Source organism: Bombina bombina, chromosome 8, assembly GCF_027579735.1.
Source record: "Bombina bombina isolate aBomBom1 chromosome 8, aBomBom1.pri, whole genome shotgun sequence".
In the NCBI taxonomy this organism is placed as follows: domain Eukaryota; kingdom Metazoa; phylum Chordata; class Amphibia; order Anura; family Bombinatoridae; genus Bombina; species Bombina bombina.
The window spans coordinates 194,295,811-194,322,441 of NC_069506.1; the positions used below are offsets into that span (position 1 = coordinate 194,295,811).

Consider the following 26,631-nt stretch of genomic DNA (forward strand, 5'->3'; position numbering starts at 1 on the left):
CACACTGTGACCCTGTCTTCTGTGTTAACATTATGCAATAAAAAAATGAAACGATCTTACCAGAATCTACACCGTGGAACAGGAACACTGCCCTTCAAGTGAGACAGGTTAGTAGCATCGCTCCTGACATGGACTTGAGAGAAGCAGTCTGCGAAACTCATCAATGCTGATTGCTGTAGGAGTTGTTAATATGAGTCGGGATGGTGTCGCAAAGGGAAGCTCCCTCTGCATCTCCGGACTCTAACGTTCACCCAGGCCCTCAAGTTGAGAAGCTTATAGGGCTACTTAAAACTCCTGTCCCATTTGCGAAGAGTAGTACCCTCCATAAGAGACAAAACAAATTCTGACACTTCTCTGCCAACCTCCTGGGACGAAAGGCAAAGAATGACTGGGGGGATGAGGGAAGTGGGAGGAGTATTTAAGCCTTTGGCTGGGGTGTCTTTGCCTCCTCCTGGTGGCCATGTTCTTATTTCCCAAAAGTAATGAATGCAGCTGTGGACTTTTTTCCAATTAGGAAGAAAATTAGACATTTCCTTACACAAGAATCAACTAAGATTTTAATCCACTCTCTCATGCTTTCCCGCCTCGACTACTCAACTCCGTCCTCTCTGGTCTCCCTAGCTGCTGCCTAGCTCCTTTACAATCCATAATGAAAGCCTCTGGCAGGCTCAGCTTCCTTACAACTCACTCTTCATCTGCTAACCTTTCCTAATACCAGTTCCTCTCCTCCATTGCTATCCACCATGAACCCCCTTAGCATGTAAGCCTAAGAGTCCAACTGTTTGCAGATCACCTTCATAAGAGCTGACTGCAACAGTGCAACTCTTGGCAGGGCCCTCTACCCATTTATCCCTATAAATGTTACCTTGTATACCGCCTATGTTTATAGCGCTGCGGTTGTGCTTTACAAATAACTGATAATAATAATAATAATAATAATAAAATAGAAAACAATGCTGCTTACCTCTCGCCAGCAGTTAAAGCAGCCAGTTTTTCTTCTCCAGGCTGTGGAGAGCTTGTGTCATTTAGGATGTGTTGAAACTGAAGCTCCAGCTCTCTGGGGTTAAGCAAGCGACCACCATGGTAAACCCACACTTTAAAGAAGCGTCCCTTGTGATAGACCACAATGTGTTTGCTGTCCGAATAATGCTGGATAGTGTCTATGCAAAAATATACACAAAAGAGAGTTTGAAAAAAGAAAAAGTTCCATATCACTTCATGATTAAATACTCACTATTAATCGTAGCAATGTGGAAACTGGTGTGGCAATGGAAATGCATTAGATCTCAAAAAGTTTAATTGTGCAATGCTCAATACAAATTTAAAACCCAAAAGCCCAAACACACAAACACAATATATATATATATATATATATATATATATATATATATATATATATATATACACACACACACACACATATACACACACAAGGGTATATATTTATTTGATATCTGGTACCTTTTTTACTTCACCAATATGTAAAAGTGATGGTAAATTTGCACAACTCTTATCACAACACTTTAACTCACAGAACATATGGACTGCGAGCATGAAAGCATACAATGGTGTCATTATTAATGTAACCATATTAATGTGTATGTATAAATATGTATTCACATTGTTATACAGTGGTGATTGAGATTATATATATATATATATAGACACACACACACAGTTGTTTTGGTATTTGACAACTTTTGTTTTGATAAAAGTATGTTTTAGGACACTGCCCCTTTACTTCAGACACTTTTTTTTTTTAAGTTGAAGTTGTGAGAAATGGATGAACCTATTTATATTCTGTCTTCCAGCCACACCAGTTAAACCACACATTAAACAGGATAAAGATGTTAGTACAGAAAGTTAATACACCACTTTCTAGTAAGAATACTATTAAGAAAGGGGTTTTAGCCACAGAAAAGAAACAAGTGTAATGATGTATACAAAAAAATATTAAAAAAAACAAACTAAGCAGCAGCTTGTGACATGCACTCACCTTCCCATTTATAATCTATAAGCACTTCTAGCACTATATCCTAACTCAGGCCTTCACCTCCCTAATTCCTATAACCTGTTTTCCTTATTCTGCATCCTCTGTCTAATCAGCCCATAACCAACTCCATTTCTCCCTATCAGTCTTCTTTCTTTCAGCATCATCCCTGCTCATTCTGTAAAACGTACCCTCATATTAACCACCTTTCTCTCTGGCTTCCATGTTCCCACCAATTGTTTTCAGTACTTTAACTCTCCCCTCCTCTTTCCCAGCCCCACGATTACCTATATCTTCATGTCAATCCACCTCTGCTTGCTTTTAGCTGACTTTTAAAGAAACAGGAAAAGGAATTAATGTCATCTACAAAGTCAATTTCTAAATTATCAATGAAAGACAACCTTTCCATATACCTAATAGCTACCGCCATTTTGCCTAATACTTTGAGAAGACAATGTATTTGCTTATATCACCAACATGGATATAAAAAAAAGAAGAAAAAAAAGAACACAGCACCAGAAAAATAATCCAGACTGTTCAGCCCTGCTCATTTCCATACCTTGCAAATGCATTGGATATGTATGTATAAGAATATAATATGTGAAAACAAAAGCTGCTTATGTTCAACGGCATAAACATAGAAGAGGTGCAGCATTATTCCTACCTGTTTCAATTCCTGGGATACGAGCTGTGTTAAACATGCGCTCGCACTGAGCTGAGCACATTGGCAAACAATCTTGGATCATCAACTGTGTAGAAAGGGAAATTGGAGCCACAAGGGAAAAAGGTAGAAAAAGTATGCAAAATGCAGAAAATAAGGTGGATATATCAGAAAAGCAAGACACATGAACAGATCAAGAAAGATCGGGCAAAATAAAAGATTGGGTTGTGTTCATATGGTGGGGTAGTTGAAGAACATGACAACAGAACACCAAAAAAAGAAACACCACAAATATAAAACGCGAAAGCAGGACAGTAGGAGAAAGGGGAGGTAAAGAAAATATACTAATCAATAAAGATATTTCATAGCTATAGACATTAAAGTTTACATTAATATTGAATATTAACAAGCTAATCCAGCACTAGCTTACACATGCAGAGACATACTTTTGCCCAACCAGGAGTTCAGGTGGCTATATTAATTTTATTTAGGTTTAGCTGCATATTTGGAGCTTGCAGACTTTATGTTACTTAAAACATGTAAAATGTGAGTAATATGTAACATGTTTACTTGAATGGCACCAAACATACCAATTTCTTTATAGAAAAAACAAATTATGCTTACCTGATAATTTAATTTCCATCTGTGGGAGGAGAGTCCATGGCTTCATTCATTACTTGTGGGAATTAAGAACCTGGCCACCAGGAGGAGGCAAAGACACCCCAGCCAAAGGCTTAAACACCTCCCCCACTCCCCCAGTCATTCTGCCAAGGGAACAAGGAACAGTAGGATAAATATCAGGGTATAAATGGTGCCAGAAGAACAAAAATAAATTTAGGTCCGCCCACCGGAGAAACAGGCTGGAGCCGTGGACTCTCCTCCCACAGATGGAAATGAAATTAACAGGTAAGCATAATTTATGTTTTCCATCTTAATGGGAGGAGAGTCCACGGCTTCATTCATTACTTGTGGGAAACAAATACCCAAGCTCTAGAGGACACTGAATGAAAAAACGGGAGGGCAAAAGGAGGCGGACCCTAATCTGAGGGCACCAAAGTCTGCAAAACCTTTCTCCCAAAAGCTGCTTCCGCCGAAGCAAAGACATCAAATTTGTAAAAATTTTCAAAAGTATGTAAGGAGGACCAAGTAGCCACCTTACAAATCTGCTCCCTAGAGGCCTCATTCTTAAAGGCCCATGAAGAAGCCACAGCCTTAGTTGAGTGAGTCGTTATCCTCTGAGGAGGCTTATGTCCCGCTGTTGCATAGGCCAAGCGAATAATGCTCCTCAACCAAAAAAGATAGGGAAGTGGAAGAGGCACCCTGCGCATCCCCGAATACACCACAAATAAAGACGAAGTCTGTCTGAATTATTTCGTGGTCTAAAGAAAGAACTTCAAGGCTCGAACCACACCAGATTATGAAGTAACCTTTCCTTTGAAGAAAGGTTAGGACATAAGGAGCTACTATCTCCTGATTGATGTTACGATTCGACACAACCTAGGGAAGAAATCCCAACCCAGTGCGAAGAACAGCCTTATCGGCGTGAAAAACCAGGTAAGGAGGCTCACATTGCAAGGCCGCCAACTCATAGACTCTGTGTGCCGATGCAATAGCCAGTAGGAAAAGAACCTTTCAGGAAAGAATTTTAAAGTCAAGCGAATGCATAGGCTCAAGTCCCTTCTCCAACCCATCCTGGAGGAAGGACAGGATCCTGGATACCCTAACCTTGTGCCAGGGATATCCACGTTCCTCACACCAGGACAAGTAGGTCCTCCACACCTTATGATAGATGCGACGAAAGACCAGCTTCCTGGCTGCACATGCTCTTGTTCAGCAACACAGACAGGGCCGAAAACTGTCCCTTCAGGGGACTTGCAGAAAAGCTCTTCTCCAGTTCATCCTGGAGAACAGAATAAGTAGGTCCTCCACACCTTATGATAGATGCGACGAGCAACCAGTTTACAAGCTTGAATGAGAGGAAAAATAACTCTCTCAGAAAACCCTCTCTTGGCTAGAACTAAGCGTTCAATCTCCATGCAGTCAGCCTCAGAGATTTGAGATTTTGATGTAGAAAGGGACCCTGAACCAGCAGATCTCTGCGACAAGGTAACCTTCATGGAGGAAGCGATGACATCCCCACCAGATCCGCAAACCACATCCTCTGCGGCCACGACGGAGCAATTAGATTAGCCGAAGCTTGCTCCTGCTTGATGCGGGCCACTACTCGAGGTAAAACTGGCAAAGGTGGAATAATGTAGACTAGTTGAACTCCCAAGGCACCGCTAAGGCATCTATCAGCTCTGCCTGGGGATCCCTGGACAACGACCCGTATCTGGGTAGCTTGACGTTGAGTCTGGAAGCCATGAAATCTATCTCCGGCGTCCCCCATCTGATGCAGATTTCCGCAAACACCTTGGGAGAGACCATTCCCCCCAGATGAAAAGATTGTCTGCTGAGAAAATCAGCTTCCCAGTTGTCCACACCCGGAATGTGGATCACTGATAGCGAACAGTTGTGGGTCTCCGCCCACTCCAGAATCCGAAATACTTCCCTCATGGCTAGGGAGATTCTCGTCCCCCCCTGATGGTTGATGTAAGCCATCGAGGTAATGTTGTCCGACTGGAATCTGATGAATCGGGACGACCCCAGAAGGGGCCAAGCTCTCAGAGCGTTTAAGATCGCTCGAAGTTCCAGAATATTGATCGTGAGAAGCGACTCCTCTCGAGTCTACCTGCCCTGTGCCTTCCTGGCACCCCAAACAGCTCCCCATCATGACAGGCATCCGTGGTTACAATCTCCCAGGATGGTCTCAAGAAGGATGTCCCCTGGGACTGTTGGCCCGGACAGATCCACAAAGAGAGGGATTCCCTTGTTTGGTTGTCCAGAGAGATCTGTTGGGATAGATCTGAGTGATCGCCGTTCCATTGTCTCAACATGCACAACTCAAGAGGTCTGAGATGGAACTTGGCGTACGGAATGAAATCTATGCTGGATACCATGAGCCCAATCACCTCCATACACCGGGCCACAGATGGCCTTAAGGAGGTCTGAAGGGCAAGACAGCTGGACGCAATCTTGATCTTCATGGATATGGAATCTATTGTCGTGCCCAGGAATTCCACTGGGAATCAGGGAACTCTGTCCTACGTTTATCTTCCATCCATGAGATTGAAGTAGAAGAAGAAGAGCCCTTGAATGATCCTCTGCAAGACTGCAGGACGAAGCCTGGACCAGGATGTAGTCCAGATAAGGTGCCACTGCAATACCTCTGGCTCTCGTCACCGCGAGCAGCACTCCCAGAACCTTCGTAAAGACTATTGGGGCAGTCGCCAGGCCGAACAGCAGGGCCACAAACTGGAAGTGTTTGTCCAGAAATGCAAACCTCAGGAACCTGAAGTGATCCTTGTGGATTGGCCCGTGAAGGTAAGCATCCTTCAAATCTATTGTAGTCATGAACTGTCCCTCTTGAACTAGGGGCAAAATAGACCTGATCATCTCCATCTTGAATGATGGGACCGACAGAAACTTGTTTAGGCACTTTAGGTCTAAAATCAGACGAAACGTGCCCTCCTTTGGGACCAAGAAAAGATTTGAATAATACCCCAGACCTCTTCCTGCAAGAGGTACTGGTATGATTACTCCGAGAGAGGAGAGATCCCTCACGCACTCTATGTCTTGATGAAAGGTTTGACAGGAGGAATCTGCCCCTGGGCGGATGAGTCAGGAACCCTATCCTGTAACCCTGGGTAATGACCTCCAGAACCCAAGGGTCCTGAACGTCTCTCATCCAAGCCCCCGCAAAAAGATATAGTCTGCCCCCTACGCGATCCAGAGACAGATCGGGGACTGCCCGTTCATGACGATTTTGTCTCAGCGAACTTCTTTCTCTGCTTGGCTTTGTTCCAAGATTGAGCTGGTTTCCAAGATCCCTTGGACTTCTCGGTTTTTGCAGCAGGCTGCTGGCGTTGGGACGTGTCCGAACGAAAGGGACAAAAAGTCGACCCCTTAGGCTTATTCTTCTTATCCTGCGGTAGGAAAGCACCCTTGCCTCCCGTGACCGTGGATATAATAGAGTCCAGACCTGGACCAAAAAGAACTTTCCCCTGAAACGAGAGGGATAGTAATCTAGGCTTGGAAGTCATGTCAGCAGACCACGACTTTAACCACAGGGCTCTATGGGCTAGAACAGAAAAACCTGATGTCTTGGCATTCAGGCGAATAATCTGCATATTTACATCACAGATAGCTACCCGTAAGGCCTAAATTAATTCCTGTATCTCCTCGAGGGGAGTCTCCACCTCAAATATAGCTGACAGAGCATCACACCAGTAGGTAGCAACTCCAGTCACCACAGCGACCGCCTGTTGAAAAATGAACCCGTGAGCTGAAACATCTATCTCAACATGGATTTTATTTTTTTTTATCCATGGGCTCCTTGAAAGAAGAATTATCTTTGAGAGGGATAGTTGTGCGCTTAGAAAGCGTGGAGATAGCACCATCCACCTTAAGGAAGGCCTCCCACAGCTCAAGGTGAGAGTCCGGAATGGGGAACAGTTTTTTAAAAGAAGTAGAGGGAGAAAAGGACTAGCCAAGTTTCTCTCATGCGTTCTTAACAATATTAGCCATCGTAAAGGGGACAGGGAAGATCTGAAGCACCACCCTGTCCTCGTAAACGCTATCTAGCTTAGGGATCGAAGGTTCCTCCGGTAGTTTTAGTTCAGGAACCTCTAACGTAGCAAGCATCTCTCAACAGAAAGCGCAAATGCTTTAAAGTTAAAGTCTTGCTTCTTCGCAGCCGGAGGTCTAGATGTTGTCGATTCTGACCCATAAAGAGCATCCTCCGAAGAGTCGGAGTCGTCTTTATCAGCGGATAATCTATCAGAGACATCCAACGGAGTAGATGACCCCTGGGACAGATAGCTATGTTTCACCTTTCGCTTGTGCTTAGCAGGACATGGTAAGGAATTGAAGGCCGCAGAAAGCGCCGTTTGTAACTGCTCAGCGAAATCTGGTGGCCAAAGGGCCACTCTCGCGGGAGGATTAGTAGTGCCCTGGGGAGCTGCATGTGAAATCGGAGATGAATGTAGGGAACATACCTCGCGGGACGGAGAACCCTCAGAGGTGGACGGCTCAGTTGTACTAAATATCTTATTCTTTTTAGATATTGAAATTTTATCAAAGCATGTGGAACATAGTTGAGCAGGCGAATCAACCGGAACCTCCTCACAATAAACACAGGTATTAGATTGCGCTTTTATTACGGACTAGATAGAAATTAAATGGCACCTTTATACCCCAATGGCCGGTGCACTCACCACCTCCTATGACCCGGACCACAGAGAAAATGCTTCGTCTCCTGCAACCGCCGGTCAAGAAAGAGGAAGTTAAAGAGGCCACACTGGGTCACATGGAGTGCCATGCAGGACCGTCCCTGCACTAAAGAGAAAATGCGCCAAAAAAGGCTCTGTCGATATCTAAGGAAACCTGACTGTTCACAGTACACATTGACAGAGCCTCATCTCACACATGTCACAGCATTAAACACAATAAAGAACATAATGCATAAAACCCCCCTTTTCAATAACCACCTTTCCGAGGATATTAAACCTTGATTCTATACAGATAAAAGGAGACACACTGTGACCCTGTCTTCTTGCATTATCAAATGCGTATAAATGAAACGATCTTACCAGAATCTATGCCGTGGAACAGGAACACAGCCTTTTTAAGTTTGACAGGGTAGTAGCATCGCTCCTGACATGGACTTGAGTGCAGAAAGCAGGCAGAGAAACTCGTCAACGCTGATTGCTTATGGAGCTGTTAATCTGAGTCAGGATGGTGTTGCAGAAAGCCTCTCCCTGCATCTTCGGACTCTAACTTTCATCCATGCTCTCACTGAGAGGCTGACAGGACTACTTAAAACTCCAGCCCCATTCCGAAGAATACTACCCTCCATAAGAGACTACTCCGAATCTTCTGACACTTCTCTGCCAACCTCCTGTGACGAAAGGCAACAAATGACTGGGGGATGAGGGGAATGGGGGAGGTATTTAAGCCTTTAGCTGGAGTGTCTTTGCCTATTCCTGGTGGCCAGGTTCTTAATTCCCACAAGTAATGAATGAAGCCCTGGACTCTCCTCCTATTTAGATGGAAACATAGTTGAGTTAGACTACAAAAAAAAATAAAAAAAAAATAGTACAAATATAGTAAATAAAAAAGCAACAACTCCAAAATGCTAAATAAACCTAAAATAAATATAGTACCATCACAGAGAATTGAAGAGAATTATATAGAAAGTACAATGATGTTTTATATGTCCCGTTCACCAAAGAAGGGTGTTTATGAATATGATTTTGGTGCACCCGCTTGCTTACCTGTCTCTTCTCCGGGTATGCGGGTGGTGTTAAATGTTCTCTCCCACTGGGATGAGCATAACGGGATTATAGATCCTGGGACCCTGCTCTGTACCAAGATTTAAATGAACGGCAGGCAGCATACATGCACGCCCAAGGTACAGTACCATCGCAGAAAGATACCATAAAAGAAAATAACACAATGCAAGAAAATTTATATGAACTCCTAGCTGAGAGTCCCACCCTTTGATCCCCTCTGTCTGAAGAAAACTAAATGCATTTTAGACTTCTTCAGCACAGTTACAAACTTGAAACATATGTATGACAACTCAAAAAAAATAAAAAATTTATGCTTACCTGATAAATTTCTTTCTTTTGCGATGTACCGAGTCCATGGCTTCATCCTTACTTGTGGGATATTATCCTTCCTAACAGGAAGTGGCAAAGAGAGCACCCACAGCAGAGCTGTCTATATAGCTCCCCCCTTAACTCCACCCCCCAGTCATTCGACCGAAGGCCAAGGAAGAAAAAGGAGAAACTACAAGGTGCAGAGGTGACTGAAGTTTTCAATAAAAAATACTATCTGTCTTAAATAGACAGGGCGGGCCGTGGACTCGGTACATCGCAAAACAAAGAAATTTACGAGGAAAGCATAAATTTTGTTTTCTTTTGCAAGATGTACCGAGTCCATGGTTTCATCCTTACTTGTGGGATACCAATACCAAAGCTTTAGGACACGGATGAAGGAAGGGACAAGACTGGAACCTAAACGGAAGGCACCACTGCTTGCAAAACCATTCTCCCAAAAATAGCCTCCGAAGAAGCAAAAGTATCAAATTTATAAAATTTGGAAAAGGTATGAAGCGAAGACCAAGTCACAGCCTTACAAATCTGTTCAACAGAAGCATCATTTTTAAAAGCCCATGTGGAAGCTACCGCTCTAGTAGAGTGAGCTGTAATTCTTTCAGGAGGCTGCTGTCCAGCAGTCTCATAAGCCAAACGGATGATGCTTTTCAGCCAAAAGGAAAGAGAGGTAGCCGTAGCCTTTTGACCCCTACGCTTTCCAGAATAGACAACAAACAAAGAAGATGTTTGACGAAAATCTTTGGTTGCCTGCAAATAAAACTTCAAAGCACGAACCACGTCCAAGTTGTGCAACAGACGTTCCTTCTTAGAAGAAGAATTAGGACACAGAGAAGGAACAACAATCTCCTGATTGATATTCCTGTTAGAAACAACCTTAGGGAGGAACCCAGGTTTGGTACGCAAAACCACCTTATCAGCATGGAAAACAAGATAAGGCGAGTCACATTGTAATGCAGATAGTTCAGAAACTCTTCGAGCTGAAGAGATAGCAACTAGAAACAGAACTTTCCAGGATAGAAGCTTAATATCTATGGAATGCATGGGTTCAAACGGAACCCCCTGAAGAACTTTAAGAACTAAATTTAGACTCCATGGCGGAGCAACAGGTTTAAACACAGGCTTGATTCTAACTAAAGCCTGACAAAAAGCCAGAACGTCTGGGACATCTGCCAGACGCTTGTGCAACAGAATAGACAAAGCAGATATCTGTCCTTTTAAGGAACTAGCTGACAATCCTTTTTCCAACCCCTCTTGGAGAAAAGACAAAATCCTAGGAATCCTGATCTTACTCCATGAGTAGCCTTTGGATTCGCACCAAAAAAGATATTTACGCCATATCTTATGATAGATTTTCCTGGTGACAGGCTTTTGAGCCTGAATCAAGGTATCTACGACCGACTCAGAGAAACCCCGCTTTGATAAAATCAAGCGTTCAATCTCCAAGCAGTCAGTTGCAGAGAAATTAGATTTGGATGCTTGAATGGACCTTGAATCAAAAGGTCCTGTCTCAGTGGCAGAGTCCATGGTGGCAGAGATGACATGTCCACCAGGTCTGCACACCAAGTCTTGCGTGGCCACGCAGGCGCTATCAAAATCACTGAAGCTCTCTCCTGTTTGATTCTGGCGCGGAAGGAGAGGGAAAGGGGGAAACACATAAGCCAGGTTGAACGACCAGGGTACTGCTAGAGCATCTATCAGTACTGCCTGAGGATCCCTTGACCCGGATCCGTTCTTACGAGACGCCATCAGATCCAATTCTGGTGTGCCCCATAGCTGAACCAGTTGAGCAAACACCTCCGGATGGAGTTCCCACTCCCCCGGATGAAAAGTCTGACGACTTAGAAAATCTGCCTCCCAGTTCGCTACCCCTGGGATATAGATCGCTGACAGATGGCAAGAGTTAGTCTCTGCCCATCGGATTATTCTGGAAACTTCTATCATCGCTAAGGAACTCCTTGTTCCCCCCTGATGATTGATATAAGCCACAGTCGTGATGTTGTCCGACTGAAATCTGATGAATCTGGCCGAAGCCAGCTGAGGCCACGCCTGAAGAGCATTGAATATCGCTCTTAATTCCAGAAAATTTATCGGTAGGAGGGCCTCCTCCTGAGTCCACAAACCCTGTGCTTTCAGGGAATTCCAGACTGCACCCCAGCCCAGTAGGCTTGCGTCTGTCGTCACTATAACCCACGCTGGCCTGCGGAAGCACATTCCCCGGGACAGATGATCCTGTGACAACCACCAAAGAAGAGAGTCTCTGGTCTCTTGATCCAGGTTTATCTGAGGCGATAAATCTGCATAATCCCCATTCCACTGTCTGAGCATGGATAGTTGCAGTGGTCTGAGATGTAAGCGAGCATATGGAAATACGTCCATTGCCGCTACCATTAGTGCGATTACCTCCATACACTGAGCCACTGACGGCCGAGGAATGGAATGAAGAGCTCGGCCGGTGGTCAAAATCTTTGATTTTCTGACCTCCGTCAGAAATATTTTCATGTCCACCGAGTCTATCAGCTAATTGGAAAGTCGACGCTTGAATTAGTATGTCGTCTAGATAAGGCGCCACAGCTATGCCTTAGGACCGCCAGAAGGGACCCTAGCACCTTTGTGAAGATTCTTGGCGCCGTGGCCAACCCGAAGGGAAGAGCCACAAACTGGTAATGCCCAGAAAGGCAAACCTGAGGAATTGGTGATGATCTTTGTGGATAGGAATGTGAAGCTACGCATCCTTTAAGTCCACGGTGGTCATATATTGACCCTCCTGGATCATTGGTAAAATAGTCAGAATGGTCTCCATCTTGAAGAATGAGACTCTTAGGAATTGGTTTAGGATCTTGAGATCTAGAATTGGTCTGAAGGTTCCCTCTTTTTTGGGAACCACAAACAGATTGGAGTAGAACCCCTGCCCCTGTTCTGCTTTCGGAACTGGGCAGATCAGTCCCATGGTAAAAAGGTCTTCTACACAGCATAAGAACGCCTCTCTTTTTGTCTGGTTTACAGACAATTGAGAAAGATGGAATCTCCCCCTTGGAGGAGAATCTTTGAAATCTAGAAGATACCCCTGGGTTACAATTTCTACAGCCCAGGAGTCCTGAACGTCTCTTGCCCAGGCCTGAGCAAAGAGAGAGAGTCTGCCCCCTACTAGATCTGGTCCCGGATCGGGGGCTACCCCTTCATGCTGTCTTGGTGGCAGCAGCAGGCTTCTTGGCCTGTTTACCCTTGTTCCAAGCCTGGTTAGGTCTCCAGACTGGCCTGGATTGAGCAAAGTTCCCCTCTTGCTTTGCAGCAGGGGAAGAGGAAGCGGGACCACACTTGAAGTTTCGAAAGGAACGAAAATTATTTTGTTTGGTCCTCGTCTTATTTGTCTTATCCTGAGGGAGGGCATGACCCTTCCCTCCAGTGATATCTGAAATGATCTCTTTCAGTTCAGGCCCGAATAGGGTTTTACCCTTGAAAGGGATGGTCAAAAGCTTAGATTTTGAGGACACATCAGCCGACCAGGACTTAAAGGGACATAATACTCATATGCTAAATCACTTGAAACTGATGCAGAATAACTGTAAAAATCTGACAGGAAAATATCACATGAGCTTCTCTATGTAAAAAAGGAAGATATTTTACCTCACAATCTCCTCAGCTCACCAGAGTAAGTTCTGTGTAAAAAGTTATACTTCAGCTGCTGTCCAGCTGCAGATAAACAAATTTAAAAAAATGAAGAAATGAACAGCAGCCAATCAGCATCAGCAGTGCTGAGGTCATGAACTCTTACTGTGATCTCATGAGATTTCACTTAACTCTCATGAGATTTCATAGTAAGCTTCCTTTACCTGATTGGTGAAATAATATGAGAGTGCACGATGCTAGTCCCTTCAGATGTCCCAGGACAAACACACTAAAATGCTGCTTAGAAATCCTTTACAATTGGAGGTGGCTACTGAGGAACTTTTGAGGTAAAATATATCTTTCTTTTTTACATAGAGATGTTCAGGTGATATTTTCTAATCAGCTTTTTACAGCTATGCTGCATCACTTTCAAGTGTTTAAACATTTGGGTATTATGGCCCTTTAAGCCATAACGCTCTACACGCTAAAATGGCAAAACCTGAATTCTTTGCTGCTAATTTAGCCAGATGAAAAGCGGCGTCTGTAATGAAAGAATTAGCTAGCTTGAGAGCCCTAATTCTATCCAGAATATCATCTAATGGGGTCTCCACCTGAAGAGCCTCTTCCAGAGCCTCAAACCAAAAGGCAGCTGCAGTGGTTACAGGAACAATGCACGCTATAGGCTGGAGAAGAAAACCCTGATGAACAAAAAATTTCTTTAGGAGACCCTCTAATTTTTTGTCCATAGGATCTTTGAAAGCATAACTGTCCTCAATAGGTATAGTTGTACGCTTAGAAAGAGTAGAAATAGCTCCGTCCACCTTAGGGACCGTCTGCCATGAGTCCCGCATGGTGTCAGATATGGGAAACATCTTCTTAAAAACAGGGGGGGGGGGGGGGCGAACGGAATACCTGGTCCATCCCACTCCTTAGTAACAATGTCCGAAATCCTCTTAGGGACCAGAAAAACATCAGTGTAAACAGGAACCTCTAAATATTTGTCAATTTTACACAATTTCTCTGGAACTACAATAGGGTCACAATCATGCAGAGTCGCTAAAACCTCCCTGAGCAATAAGCTGAGGTGTTCTAGTTTAAATTTAAATGCCGTCATATCTGAATCTGTCAGAGGGAACATTTTTCCTGAATCAGAAATCTCTCCCTCAGATAGCAAATCCCTCATCCCTACCTCTGAACATTGTGAGGGTATATCGGATACGGCTACTAAAGCATCAGAAGGCTCAGCATTTGTTCTTAACCCAGAGCTACTGCACTTCCCTTGCAACCCAGGCAGTTTAGATAAAACCTCTGTGAGGGTAGTATTCATAACTGAGGCCATATCTTGCAAGGTGAAAGAATTAGACGCACTAGAGGTACTTGGCGTCACTTGTGCGGGCGTTACTGGTTGTGAAACTTGGGGAGAACTAGAAGGCAAAACCTGATTTCCTTTTGTCTGAGAATCATCCAGTGCCAAACTTTTATAAGTCAAAATATGCTGTTTGCAATTTATAGACATATCAGTACAAGTGGAACACATTCTAAGAGGGGGTTCCACAATGGCTTCTAAACAAATTGAGCAATGAGTTTCCTCAATGTCAGACATGTTGAACAGGCTAGTAATGAGACAAGCAAGCTTGAAAAATACTTTATTTAATGAAAAAACAATAATGATAAAAAACGGTACTGTGCCTTTAAGAGAAAAAAAAGGCATACACAAACTGCAAAACTGCTTATAATTACCTCAAATTTTCCGAATTTTTTGCAGTAGAATCACTAAGCTTTAGTAAGATTGCACACAAGCAATTTAAACAATTAACCCCCAAATATGAAAACCGGATTGACAAAGTGCAAAAGACCGGTAAAACCCCTGTCAGCACCTTGCCACAGCTCTGCTGTGGCGCCTACCTGCCCTTAAGGATTGATAATGTGGGGATAAAGCTTCGATTAGGCCCAAGAAGTTCACCAGGACCCTCCGGTGTTGTAACTTGCTGCTTGTCTAGAGAAAACAACTGCGCAACTGAGGCGTGAAAATAGGCCCCCCCATCTCACTCGATGTTACTAAGGCCTTCAAAAAAACCTACCAATCGTTTTTACAACCATGTGGGTTATAAAAACCCCAAAAAGCCAAATGTACCCTCAATACAGTTGTCCCTTAAAGTAATATAAACAGCACTCCCAGAACACACAAACGTTTGCTATATATCATTCAAACTGAGTGTCCCATAAGTTTAGCCCTTTACGAAAGCTAGTAATGCCCCTTATAAGACTAGGATTACTGCTTACCCTTCCCCTCATGGGGATACTGTCAGCCTTTCTGAAATATCACAGTCTCTCCATAAAAAAATGACTGAACATACCTCATTGCTGTATAGCAAGAAACCATTCCTCACACTGAAGTTTTCCTGTACTCCTCAGCTTCTGTGGGAACAGCAGTGGACCTTAGTTACAAATGCTAAGATCATCATCCTCTAGGCAGAAATCTTCATCCATCTCCTGCCTGAAAGTAAATAGTACACACCGGTACCATTTAAAAATAACAAACTCTTGCTTGAAGAAAAATAAAAACTAACAGTTTATCACCTCTTTCACTTTACCCTTCCTGCTTAGAGCCGGCAAAGAGAATGACTGGGGGGTGGAGTTAAGGGGGGAGCTATATAGACAGCTCTGCTGTGGGTGCTCTCTTTGCCACTTCCTGTTAGGAAGGATAATATCCCACAAGTAAGGCTGAAACCGTGGACTCGGTACATCTTGCAAAAGAAATGTAGATCTGTATGACGACACCAAAACAGACAATTATGTAATAAATGAAATCTAGTACAAAGCAACACACAATCAGTCAATCAGTCTCATTCCCAGTGCACAAATTAATTATTATTGCTCAGTTTTATACAAATATGTTTGTGTGTATATATGGATGTGCGTGCGTATGTGTGTGTATAATGAATTGTTTTCATATATTCATTGAGCAAACTTTTTTCCCCTCTAATAAATAATATCTATGTAAAATTTTTTTACCGGTTTCAGCTCCTCCCGACTTAATTTACGGCGATACAACAGGATAGCATGGACTGCGTTGCCTGCACGAGCTGCTTGAATTGGGGTTGGAGTGACATACAGAAAATCCTAAAGTCCATAATGAAAAATAAATGTTTGTTTATAAACAGCATTGTGCAAAATGGCAAAAATTAGAACTTTGATGAACTCAAGGTATAGTAATATGGATGTCAATGTACATCCAGCATAGTTTATCAAGACATTTGGCAATTATCTGACCCAGCGCACAATATAGATTAAATAGCAAGATATGTCATCTTCTGGGTCCTAGCTTCAGGCCTAACAACTTAGAACAACACAGTCACAAACGGCTAGATTACAAGTTTTTCGTTTTGAGCTGTATGGTGCTAACGAGCAGTTTTCTCTCACCCCTCACTTACCTACAGCGCTATTATTACGAGTTTTTACAAACCCGGCGTTAAAAGGCAAGAAGTGAGCGTTGAGCAAAATTTTGCTCCTTGATGCACTCCAATACCAGCGCTGCTTAAGTCAGCGGTGAGCTGGTCGTACGTGCTCGTGCACGATTTCCCCATAGGAATCAACGGGGAGAGCCGGCTGAGAAAAAATCTAACACCGCCAAAAAAGCAGTGTAAAACTCAGTAACGCAGCCCCATTGATTCCTATGGGGAAATAAAATTTATGTCTACAACTAACACCCTAACATGAACCCACTTGTTAACCCCTAATCTGCCGCCCCGACATCGCCAACACCTACATTATACTTATTAACCACTAATCTGCCGCTCTGGGCACCGCCGCCACCTACATTATACTTATGAACCCCTAATTTGCTGCCCCTAACATTGGAATTCTTAGTTGAAAGCTTAACTTAGGAGGTTCATATGCTAATTTCTTAGACCTTGAAGGCCGCCTCTTAAGAATGCATTTTAACAGGTTTTTCACCACTAGAGTTTGTTAGTTCATGTTTTTCATATAGATAACACTGTGCTCGTGCACGTGAAGTTACCTGGAAGCCATCACTGATTGGCTAAACTGCAAGTCTGTCAAAAGAATAAATAAAGGGGCAGTCTGCAGAGGATTAGATACAAGATAATCACAAAGGTAAAAAATATACAAATATAACTGTGTTGGTTATGCAAAACTAGGGAATGGGTAAACAAGGGATTATCTATTTTTTAAAACAATAACAATTCTGGTGTAGACTGTCCCTTTAAATATAATTACAATGAATCTAACTAAAAATTCCTATCATTAACTAAATAATTCCTATTTAAAACTAAATACTTACCTATAAAATAAACCCTAAACTAGCTACAATATAACTAATAGTTACATTGTAGCTAGTTTAGGGTTTATTTTTATTTTACACGCAAGTTTGTATTTATTTTAACTAGGTAGAATAGTTATTAACTATTTAATAACTACCTAGCAAAAATAAATACAAAAGTACCTGTAAAATAAAACCTAACCTAAGTTACAATAACACCTAACACTACACTATAATTAAAAAAATTTAGTAAATTAACAACAATTAAATAAATTAAATTAAATTAGCTAAAGTATAAAAACAAACAAACACTAAATTACAGAAAATAATAAACAAATTACAAGATATTTAAACTAATTACACCTAATCTAATAGCCCTATCAAAATAAAAAAAGCCCCCCCAAAATAAAAAAAAAACCCATAGGCTAAACTAAACTACCAATAGACCTTAAAAGGGCCTTTTGCGGGGCATTGCCCAAAAGTAAACAGCTCTTTTACCTGTAAGAAAAAATACAAACAACCCCCCCCCAACAGTAAAACCCACCACCCACACAACCAACCCCCAAATAAAATACTATCTAAAAAAACCTAAGCTAACCATTGCCCTGAAAAAAGCATTTGGATGGGCATTGCCCTTAAAAGGGCAGTTAGCTCTTTTGCGGTCCAAACTCTAAGCTAAAAATAAAACCCACTCAATACACCCTTAAAAAAACCTAACACTAACCCCCTGAAGATCGACTTACAGTTCTGAAGACCGAACATCCATCCTCAAGGAAGCGGCAGAAGTCTTCATCCAAACGGGCCGAAGTCCTCAACGAAGCCTGGGAGAAGTCTTCATCCAAGCCGGGCGAAGTGGTCCTCCAGATTGAGCTTGCATTCTATTAGCTGTTCCAATCAGCCAAAAGAATGCAAGCTCAATCCTATTGGCTGATCATCTTGGATGACGTCACTTAAAGGAACCTTCATGGGTAGTCGTCGGAAGAAGAGGATGCTATGCGTTGGATGTCTTGAAGATGGAGCCGCTCCGCGTTGGATGGATGAAGATAGAAGATGCCGTCTGGATGAAGACTTCTGCCCGTCTGGAGGACCACTTCGCCTGGCTTGGATGAAGACTCCTCCCGGCTTCGTCGAGGACTTCGGCCCGGTTGGATGAAGACTTCTGCCGCTTCCTTGAGGATGGATGTCCGGTCTTCCGGACAGTAAGTCAATCTTCAGGGGGTTAGTGTTAGTTTTTTTAAGGGTGTATTGGGTGGGTTTTATTTTTAGGTTAGGGTTTGGGCCGCAAAAGAGCTAACTGCCCTTTTAAGGGCAATGTCCATCCAAATGCCCTTTTCAGGGCAATGGTTAGCTTAGGTTGTTTTAGATAGTATTTTATTTGGGGGGGGGGTGGTTGTGTGGGTGGTGGGTTTTACTGTTGGGGGGTTGTTTGTATTTTTTTTACAGGTAAAAGAGCTGATTACTTTGGGGCAATGCCCTGCAAAAGGCCCTTTTAAGGGCTATTGATAGTTTAGTTTAGGCTAGGGTTTTTTTTTATTTTGGGGGGGGGGGGCTTTTTTATTTTGATAGGGCTATTAGATTAGGTGTAATTAGTTTAAATATCTTTTATTTAATTATAGTGTAGTGTTAGGTGTTCTTGTAACTTAGGTTAGGTTTTATTTTACAGGTACTTTTGTATTTATTTTAGCTAGGTAGTTATTAAATAGTTAATAACTATTTAATAACTATTCTACCTAGTTAAAATAAATACAAACTTGCCTGTAAAATAAAAATAAACCCTAAGCTAGCTACAATGTAACTATTAGTTATATTGTAGCTAGCTTAGGGTTTATTGTATAGGTAAGTATTTAGTTTTAAATAGGAATTATTTAGGTAATGATAAGAATTTTTAGTTGGATTTATTTAAATTATATTTCAATTAGGGGGAGTTAGGATTTAATACATTTAACATAGTGGCGGCGATGTTAGGGGCGGAAGATTAGGGGTTAATAAATGTAGGTAGGTGGCGGCGATGTTAGGGACGGAAGATTAGGGGTTAATATTTAACTAATGTTTGCGAGGCGGGAATGTGGCGGTTTAGGGGTTAATATGTTTATTATAGTAGCAGCGATGTTGGGGGCAGCAGATTAGGGATTCATAAATATAATGTAGGTGGCGGCGGTGTCCAGAGCGGCAGATAAGGGGTTAAAAACATAATTTATGCTTACCTGATAAATTTATTTCTCTTGTAGTGTGTTCAGTCCACGGGTCATCCATTACTTATGGGATATATTCTCCTTCCCAACAGGAAGTTGCAAGAGGATCACCCAAGCAGAGCTGCTATATAGCTCCTCCCCTCACATGTCATATCCAGTCATTCGACCGAAACAAGACGAGAAAGGAAAAACTATAGGGTGCAGTGGTGACTGGAGTTTTAATTAAAATTTAGAACTGCCTCAAAAAAAGACAGGGCGCGCCGTGGACTGAACACACTACAAGAGAGATAAATTTATCAGGTAAGCATAAATTATGTTTTCTCTTGTTAAGTGTGTTCAGTCCACGGGTCATCCATTACTTATGGGATACCAATACCAAAGCTAAAGTACACGGATGATGGGAGGGACAAGGCAGGAACATTAAACAGAAGGAACCACTGCCTGAAGAACCTTTCTCCCAAAAACAACCTCCGAAGAAGCAAAAGTGTCAAATTTGTAAAATTTTGAAAAAGTGTGAAGCGAAGACCAAGTTGCAGCCTTGCAAATCTGTTCAACAGAGGCCTCATTCTTAAAGGCCCAGGTGGAAGCCACAGCTCTAGTGGAATGAGCTGTAATTCTTTCAGGGGGCTGCTGTCCAGCAGTCTCATAGGCTAACCGTATTATGCTACGAAGCCAAAAAGAGAGAGAGGTGGCCGAAGCCTTTTGACCTCTCCTCTGTCCAGAATAAACGACAAACAGAGAAGAAGTTTGCCGAAAATCTTTAGTTGCCTGTAAGTAGAACTTCAGGGCACGGACTACGTCCAGATTATGCAAAACACGTTCCTTCTTTGAAGAAGGATTAGGACATAATGATGGAACAACAATCTCTTGATTGATATTCCTGTTAGAAACAACCTTAGGTAAAAACCCAGGTTTAGTACGCAGAACTACCTTGTCTGAATGAAAAATCAGATAAGGAGAATCACAATGTAAGGCAGATAACTCAGAGACTCTTCGAGCCGAGGAAATAGCCATCAAAAACAGAACTTTCCAAGATAAAAGCTTAATATCAATGGAATGAAGGGGTTCAAACTGAACACCCTGAAGAACTTTAAGAACCAAGTTTAAGCTCCACGGAGGAGCAACAGCTTTAAACACAGGCTTAATCCTAGCCAAAGCCTGACAAAAAGCCTGGACGTCTGGATTCTCTGCCAGACGTTTGTGTAAAAGAATAGACAGAGCAGAAATCTGTCCCTTTAACGAACTAGCGGATAAACCCTTTTCTAAACCTTCTTGTAGAAAAGCCAATATCCTAGGAATCCTAACCTTACTCCATGAGTAACTCTTGGATTCACACCAATATAAATATTTACGTCATATCTTATGGTAAATTTTTCTGGTAACAGGTTTCCGAGCCTGTATTAATGTATCAATTACCGACTCCGAAAAACCACGCTTTGATAGAATCAAGCGTTCAATCTCCATGCAGTCAGCCTCAGAGAAATTAGGCTTGGATGGTTGAAAGGACCCTGAATTAGAAGGTCCTGCCTCAGAGGCAGAGACCATGGTGGACAGGACGGCATGTCCACTAGGTCTGCATACCAGGTCCTGCGTGGCCACGCAGGCGCTATCAAAATCACAGATGCTCTCTCCTGTTTGATCCTGGCAATCAGTCGAGGTAGCAACGGAAATGGTGGAAACACATAAGCCATGTTGAAAACCCAAGGGGCTGCTAGTGCATCTACCAGCACCGCTCCCGGGTCCCTGGACCTGGATCCGTAACAAGGAAGCTTGACGTTCTGGCGAGATGCCATGAGATCCAGCTCCGGTTCGCCCCAACGAAGAATCAGTTGAGCAAACACCTCCGGGTGAAGTTCCCACTCCCCCGGATGAAAGGTCTGGCGACTTAGAAAGTCCGCCTCCCAGTTCTCCACACCTGGGATGTAGATCGCTGACAGGTGACAAGAGTGAGACTCTGCCCAGCGAATTATCTTCGAGACTTCCAACATCGCTAGGGAACTCCTGGTTCCCCCTTGATGATTGATGTAAGCCACAGTCGTGATGTTGTCCGACTGAAATCTGATGAAACTCAGTGTTGCTAACTGAGGCCAAGCTAGAAGAGCATTGAATATTGCTCTTAATTCCAGAATGTTTATTGGGAGGAGTTTCTCCTCCTGAGTCCACGATCCCTGAGCCTTCAGGGAGTTCCAGACTGCGCCCCAGCCTAGTAGGCTGGCATCTGTTGTTACAATCGTCCAATCTGGTCTGCAACGAAAAAGACAGGACGGGCCGTGGACTGAACACACTACAAGAGAAATAAATTTATCAGGTAAGCATAAATTATGTTTTCTCTTGTTAAGTGTGTTCAGTCCACGGGTCATCTATTACTTATGGGATACCAATACCAAAGCTAAAGTACACGGATGATGGGAGGGACAAGGCAGGAACATTAAACAGAAGGAACCACTGCCTGAAGAACCTTTCTCCCAAAAACAACCTCCGAAGAAGCAAAAGTGTCAAATTTGTAAAATTTTGAAAAAGTGTGAAGCGAAGACCAAGTTGCAGCCTTGCAAATCTGTTCAACAGAGGCCTCATTCTTAAAGGCCCAGGTGGAAGCCACAGCTCTAGTGGAATGAGCTGTAATTCTTTCAGGGGGCTGCTGTCCAGCAGTCTCATAGGCTAACCGTATTATGCTACGAAGCCAAAAAGAGAGAGAGGTGGCCGAAGCCTTTTGACCTCTCCTCTGTCCAGAATAAACGACAAACAGAGAAGAAGTTTGCCGAAAATCTTTAGTTGCCTGTAAGTAGAACTTCAGGGCACGGACTACGTCCAGATTATGCAAAACACGTTCCTTCTTTGAAGAAGGATTAGGACATAATGATGGAACAACAATCTCTTGATTGATATTCCTGTTAGAAACAACCTTAGGTAAAAACCCAGGTTTAGTACGCAGAACTACCTTGTCTGAATGAAAAATCAGATAAGGAGAATCACAATGTAAGGCAGATAACTCAGAGACTCTTCGAGCCGAGGAAATAGCCATCAAAAACAGAACTTTCCAAGATAAAAGCTTAATATCAATGGAATGAAGGGGTTCAAACGGAACACCCTGAAGAACTTTAAGAACCAAGTTTAAGCTCCACGGAGGAGCAACAGCTTTAAACACAGGCTTAATCCTAGCCAAAGCCTGACAAAAAGCCTGGACGTTTGGATTCTCTGCCAGACGTTTGTGTAAAAGAATAGACAGAGCAGAAATCTGTCCCTTTAACAAACTAGCGGATAAACCCTTTTCTAAACCTTCTTGTAGAAAAGCCAATATCCTAGGAATCCTAACCTTACTCCATGAGTAACTCTTGGATTCACACCAATATAAATATTTACGCCATATCTTATGGTAAATTTTTCTGGTAACAGGTTTCCGAGCCTGTATTAATGTATCAATTACCGACTCCGAAAAACCACGCTTTGATAGAATCAAGCGTTCAATCTCCATGCAGTCAGCCTCAGAGAAATTAGGCTTGGATGGTTGAAAGGACCCTGAATTAGAAGGTCCTGCCTCAGAGGCAGAGACCATGGTGGACAGGACGGCATGTCCACTAGGTCTGCATACCAGGTCCTGCGTGGCCACGCAGGCGCTATCAAAATCACAGATGCTCTCTCCTGTTTGATCCTGGCAATCAGTCGAGGTAGCAACGGAAATGGTGGAAACACATAAGCCATGTTGAAAACCCAAGGGGCTGCTAGTGCATCTACCAGCACCGCTCCCGGGTCCCTGGACCTGGATCCGTAACAAGGAAGCTTGACGTTCTGGCGAGATGCCATGAGATCCAGCTCCGGTTCGCCCCAACGAAGAATCAGTTGAGCAAACACCTCCGGGTGAAGTTCCCACTCCCCCGGATGAAAGGTCTGGCGACTTAGAAAGTCCGCCTCCCAGTTCTCCACACCTGGGATGTAGATCGCTGACAGGTGACAAGAGTGAGACTCTGCCCAGCGAATTATCTTCGAGACTTCCAACATCGCTAGGGAACTCCTGGTTCCCCCTTGATGATTGATGTAAGCCACAGTCGTGATGTTGTCCGACTGAAATCTGATGAAACTCAGTGTTGCTAACTGAGGCCAAGCTAGAAGAGCATTGAATATTGCTCTTAATTCCAGAATGTTTATTGGGAGGAGTTTCTCCTCCTGAGTCCACGATCCCTGAGCCTTCAGGGAGTTCCAGACTGCGCCCCAGCCTAGTAGGCTGGCATCTGTTGTTACAATCGTCCAATCTGGTCTGCGAAAAGTCATTCCTTTGGACAGATGAACCCTTGACAACCACCAGAGAAGAGAGTCTCTGGCCTCCTGGTCCAGATTTAGTAAAGGGGACAGATCTGAGTAATCCCCATTCCACTGACTTAGCATGCATAGTTGCAGCGGTCTGAGATGCAGGCGCGCAAATGGCACTATGTCCATTGCCGCGACCATTAAGCCGATTACTTCCATGCACTGAGCTACTGATGGGCTTGGAATGGAATGAAGGACACGGCAAGCATTTAGGATTTTTGATAACCTGGATTCCGTCAGGTAAATCTTCATCTCTACAGAATCTATAAGAGTCCCTAGGAAGGGAACCCTTGTGAGTGGTAACAGAGAACTCTTTTCCATGTTTACTTTCCACCCATGCGACCTCAGAAATGCTAGAACTATCTCTGTATGAGACTTTGCATTTTGAAAACTTGACGCTTGTATCAGAATGTCGTCTAGGTACGGAGCCACCGCTATGCCTCGCGGTCTTAGTACCGCCAGAAGCGAGCCCAGAACCTTTGTAAAAATTCTCGGGGCCGTAGCTAACCCGAAGGGAAGAGCTACAAACTGGTAATGCCTGTCTAGAAAAGCAAACCTTAGGTACCGATAATGATCTTTGTGAATCGGTATGTGAAGGTAGGCATCCTTTAAGTCCACTGTGGTCATATACTGACCCTCTTGGATCATGGGTAGGATGGTTCGAATAGTTTCCATCTTGAACGATGGAACCCTTAGGAACTTGTTTAAGATCTTTAGGTCTAAGATTTGTCCGAACGTTCCCTCCTTTTTGGGAACCACAAACAGATTTGAGTAAAAACCTTGCCCTTGTTCCGTCCGCGGAACTGGGTGGATCACTCCCATTACTAAGAGGTCTTGTACACATCGTAGAAATGCCTCTCTCTTTATTAGGTTTGTTGATAACCTTGACAGATGAAATCTCCCTTGTGGAGGAGAAGTCTTGAAGTCCAGAAGGTATCCCTGAGATATGATCTCCAACGCCCAGGGATCCTGGACATCTCTTGCCCAAGCCTGGGCGAAGAGAGAAAGTCTGCCCCCCACTAGATCCGTTTCCGGATAGGGGGCCCTTTCTTTATGCTGTCTTAGGGGCAGAAGTAGGTTTTCTGGCCTGCTTGCCCTTGTTCCAGGACTGGTTGCCTTTCCAACCCTGTCTGTAACGATTAGCAGTCCCTTCCTGTTTTGGAGCGGAGGAAGTTGATGCTGCTCCTGCCTTGAAATTACGAAAGGCACGAAAATTAGACTGTTTGGCCTTTGATTTGGCCCTGTCCTGAGGAAGGGTGTGACCCTTACCTCCAGTAATGTCAGCAATAATTTCTTTCAAGCCGGGCCCGAATAAGGTTTGCCCTTTGAAAGGAATATTAAGCAATTTAGATTTAGAAGTTACATCTGCTGACCAGGATTTAAGCCATAACGCTCTGCGCGCCTGGATGGCGAATCCGGAGTTCTTAGCCGTTAGTTTGGTTAAATGCACAACGGCATCCGAAATAAATGCATTAGCTAGCTTAAGGGCTCTAAGCTTGCTCATAATCTCATCCAATGGTGCTGTGCGAATAGCCTCTTCCAGAGACTCAAACCAGAATGCCGCTGCAGCAGTGACAGGCGCAATGCATGCAAGGGGCTGTAATATAAAACCTTGTTGAACAAACATTTTCTTAAGGTAACCTTCTAATTTTTTATCCATTGGATCTGAGAAAGCACAGCTATCCTCCACCGGGATAGTGGTACGCTTGGCTAAAGTAGAAACTGCTCCCTCCACCTTAGGGACCGTTTGCCATAAGTCTCGTGTGGTGGCGTCTATAGGAAACATTTTTCTAAATATCGGAGGAGGGGAAAAGGGCACACCGGGTCTATCCCACTCCTTGCTAATAATCTCTGTAAGCCTTTTAGGTATAGGAAAAACGTCAGTACACACCGGCACCGCATAGTATTTATCCAGCCTACATAATTTCTCTGGGATTGCAACCGTGTCGCAATCATTCAGAGCCGCTAACACCTCCCCTAGCAATACACGGAGGTTCTCAAGCTTAAATTTAAAATTTGAAATTTCTGAATCCGGTCTCCCCGGATCAGATCCGTCACCCACAGAATGAAGCTCTCCGTCCTCATGTTCTGCAAATTGTGACGCAGTATCGGACATGGCTCTCGTATCATCGGCGCGCTCTGTCCTTAACCCAGAGCTATCGCGCTTGCCTCTTAACTCAGGCAAATTAGATAATACTTCTTTCATAACATTAGCCATATCATGCAAAGTGATTTGTAAGGGCCTTGATGTACTTGGCGCCACAATCTCACGCACCTCCTGAGCGGGAGGCGAAGGTACTGACACGTGAGGAGAGTTAGACGGCATAACTTCCCCCTCGTTGTCTGGTGATAATTTCTTTACCGGTAAAGACTGACTTTTATTTAAAGTAACATCAATACAATTGGTACACATATTTCTATTGGGCTCCACATTGGCTTTTAAACATAATGAACAAGTAGATTCATCTGTATCAGACATGTTTAAACAGACTAGCAATGAAGGCTAGCAAGCTTGGAAAAAAATCTTTCAATAAATTTACAAGCAATAGAAAAAACGCTTCAGCGCTTTTAAAAACACAAAAAATCTGTCACAGTTGAAATAACAATGAACTAATTCAGTTATAGCCAACAAATTTAACAGTAAATGTATGAATTTAGCAGAGGATTGCACCCACTAGCAAACGGATGATTAACCCCTCAATACCCAAAAAAACGGATAATCAATTTCAGATTTAACGCTTTTATCACAGTCAAACACACTGTCACAGGTCTGCTGTGACTGATTACCTCCCTCAAAAATGAATTTTGAAGACCCCTGAGCTCTCTGGAGACATCCTGGATCAAGGAGGAAGAAGCAGGAAAACTGTGCTAGAATTTTA

The 26,631-nt window shown here is 43.3% G+C and overlaps 1 protein-coding gene across 1 annotated transcript in view; it reads right to left on the reverse strand.

The window, feature by feature from the left end:
• The window catches only part of LOC128638699 (carnitine O-palmitoyltransferase 1, liver isoform), a 525,225-nt gene that overhangs the window by 133,888 nt on the left and 364,706 nt on the right, over positions 1 to 26,631 (reverse strand). Inside the window, exons 8-10 of the mRNA XM_053690821.1 lie at positions 15,992 to 16,099; positions 2,655 to 2,739; positions 965 to 1,160 (exon numbers count right to left, since the gene is read on the reverse strand). Of these exons, the coding sequence (XP_053546796.1) occupies positions 965 to 1,160; positions 2,655 to 2,739; positions 15,992 to 16,099 (389 nt within the window). The remainder of the gene's footprint in view (positions 1 to 964; positions 1,161 to 2,654; positions 2,740 to 15,991; positions 16,100 to 26,631) is intronic.